Source organism: Talpa europaea (genome assembly GCF_964194135.1).
Source record: "Talpa europaea genome assembly, chromosome: 11".
Lineage (NCBI taxonomy): Eukaryota > Metazoa > Chordata > Mammalia > Eulipotyphla > Talpidae > Talpa > Talpa europaea.
The window spans coordinates 13,400,545-13,403,026 of NC_140078.1; the positions used below are offsets into that span (position 1 = coordinate 13,400,545).

Consider the following 2,482-nt stretch of genomic DNA (forward strand, 5'->3'; position numbering starts at 1 on the left):
ATCGTTACAAAACGTTCAAACAAAAACAGGGCCGGCTCCCCAGCAGCCGAAAGCCACCCGGAGCACGGTCCTAGGCTGGCCTCAGCCCCAAGCCTCGGGGAGCTCCAGGTTCCGTGCATCTGCCTGGGGAAAGAGATACAGGGGCTTCTGGCGAATTCTTTCTGTTTTCCCTTCATCGTGCGCATTTGTGGGTGGGGAGAGCGCGGGGAGCGGCGGGCCCGTGGAGTCCCCACCTCCGGGCTCTGCCCCGCGCCCCCCAGGAGGGGAACGGTCTCTGCCCGGCCCGGGGACGCTCCCGAGACTAAGAGTTGGATTTGAACACAACTCTTGGCGGCCCAGCACCACCCCACAACGCACAAATATGCGCCGACCTGCAGAAACACAGCCATGCCCGGCGCCCACACGGCCCGCAGCTGCGCGGCTCGCGGAGCGTCCCCCGCTGGGCGGGGGCCGCTTGGGAACAAAGGGCCTTGGAGGTGTCGTCCCGGCGCTCATTCTGCGCCTCCTTGGGGGTGACACGAGCTGGGGGTGAAGGAGCAAAGGGCAAAGAGAGAGGGGAGCGCTGGCAGGGGTGGGAGCTGCGGTCTGGTCTCAAGGGGGGGGCGCGCGCACCGAAGGCGAGCGGGCGGGAGCCGGGGCGCGCAGGGTGGGGGGCTGGGCCGGGGCCGGCCGTCCCACTGGGCTCCAGCGCTCAGCCAGGCCTCGGCGGCTCTCGGGCCGCTCCGGCCGCCAGTCAGCTGACTCGGGGGGCGGAGGAGCTGTCAGGCGCGCCCCGCCCTGCGCCGCCGGGGCCGCGGGGCCGTGCAGCCATTGGCCAGCGCGCTGGGCCGCCCGGGCCCCCGCGCCCCGGTGACATCAGGAAGGCGATAAAAGGCAGCGGCGGCGCCGGCTCCAGCACAGCTGCACCGCCGGGCTGCGAGCGGCTGCGAGCGAGAGCGCCCCAGAGCAGGAGAGCTAGAGAGCGAGCGGCGGGCGCTCGCCCCGCGCCTCCCCTCCGCCCAGCCGCGCGCCCCGCTCGCCTCTCCACCCCCTCCCGGCTCGGCCCGGCCCCGGCGCGGCCACAGCCCCGGGCTCTGGGGCGGCGCAGGCAGCCTCTGGACTCTCCGGCGCGCCGCCGCGTCCCCAGACAAAGGCTTGGCCGGCGGCCCCGGCCCGCTGCGCCCTCGGCTCCCCGCCTCCGGGGCTCGCCGCTCTTCGCCCCCGCTCTCGGCTCGGCGCGCCCCGGCCGGCCGCAAAGTTTCTCGGGCGTCAGCGGCGACTGCGCCTCGCGCCGGCGATGGCCGCGGAGCTGAGCATGGGGCCGGAGCTGCCCACCAGCCCGCTGGCCATGGAGTATGTCAACGACTTCGACCTGCTCAAGTTCGACGTGAAGAAGGAGCCGCTGGGACGCGCGGAGCGCCCGGGTCGGCCCTGCACGCGCCTGCAGCCAGCGGGCTCGGTGTCGTCCACACCGCTCAGCACGCCGTGCAGTTCGGTGCCCTCCTCTCCCAGCTTCAGCCCGACCGAACAGAAGACCCACCTCGAGGACCTGTACTGGATGGCGAGCAACTACCAGCAGATGAACCCCGAAGCGCTCAACCTGACGCCCGAGGACGCGGTGGAGGCGCTCATCGGCTCGCACCCGGTGCCACAGCCGTTGCAGAGCTTCGACGGCTTCCGCGGCGCGCACCACCACCACCACCACCACCACCCGCACCCTCACCACGCGTACCCGGGCGCCGGCGTGGCCCACGAAGAGCTGGGCCCGCACGCGCACCCGCACCATCACCACCACCACCAAGCGTCGCCTCCGCCGTCCAGCGCGGCCAGCCCCGCGCAGCAGCTGCCCACCAGCCACCCGGGGCCCGGGGCGCACGCGGCAGCCGCGGCCACGGCGGCGGGCGGCAGCGGCAGCGTGGAGGACCGCTTCTCCGACGACCAGCTCGTGTCCATGTCGGTGCGCGAGCTGAACCGCCACCTGCGGGGCTTCACCAAGGACGAGGTGATCCGCCTGAAGCAGAAGCGGCGGACCCTGAAGAACCGGGGCTACGCCCAGTCGTGCAGGTATAAACGCGTCCAGCAGAAACACCACCTGGAGAACGAGAAGACGCAGCTCATTCAGCAGGTGGAGCAGCTTAAGCAGGAGGTGTCCCGGCTGGCCCGCGAAAGAGACGCCTACAAGGTCAAGTGCGAAAAACTCGCCAACTCCGGCTTCAGGGAGGCGGGCTCCACCAGCGACAGCCCTTCCTCTCCCGAGTTCTTTCTGTGAGTCGCGGCCGGCCCCGGCCCCCGCCCCTGCCCTAGCCTGGACTCCCTGCCCCGCGTCCCCCAGCCCTGGACTGCCCTGGACCCTGTCCCCGCCTCGGCCCTAGCCTTGACCTGTTTGACTGGAGGGAGAGGGAGGAACGGCGCGCGGGACGCGGGCGACGGGAGGGCGCGCGGGCAGGCAGGGGACCTTGGCCGGGGCGAGAGAGGCGCGCGCCAGCGCCACCTCCTAGACTTG

At 72.2% G+C, this 2,482-nt stretch overlaps 1 protein-coding gene across 1 annotated transcript; it reads left to right on the forward strand.

Annotated features, from left to right (window-relative positions):
* Positions 1 to 1,276: 1,276 nt before the first annotated feature.
* MAFB (MAF bZIP transcription factor B) lies at positions 1,277 to 2,248 on the forward strand (the record flags this gene model as incomplete). Its single annotated transcript, XM_084247050.1, has 1 exon — positions 1,277 to 2,248. The coding sequence occupies one exon, from the start codon at positions 1,277 to 1,279 to the stop codon at positions 2,246 to 2,248; it is 972 nt and encodes a 323-aa protein (XP_084103176.1).
* Between the last annotated feature and the right edge of the window lie 234 nt (positions 2,249 to 2,482).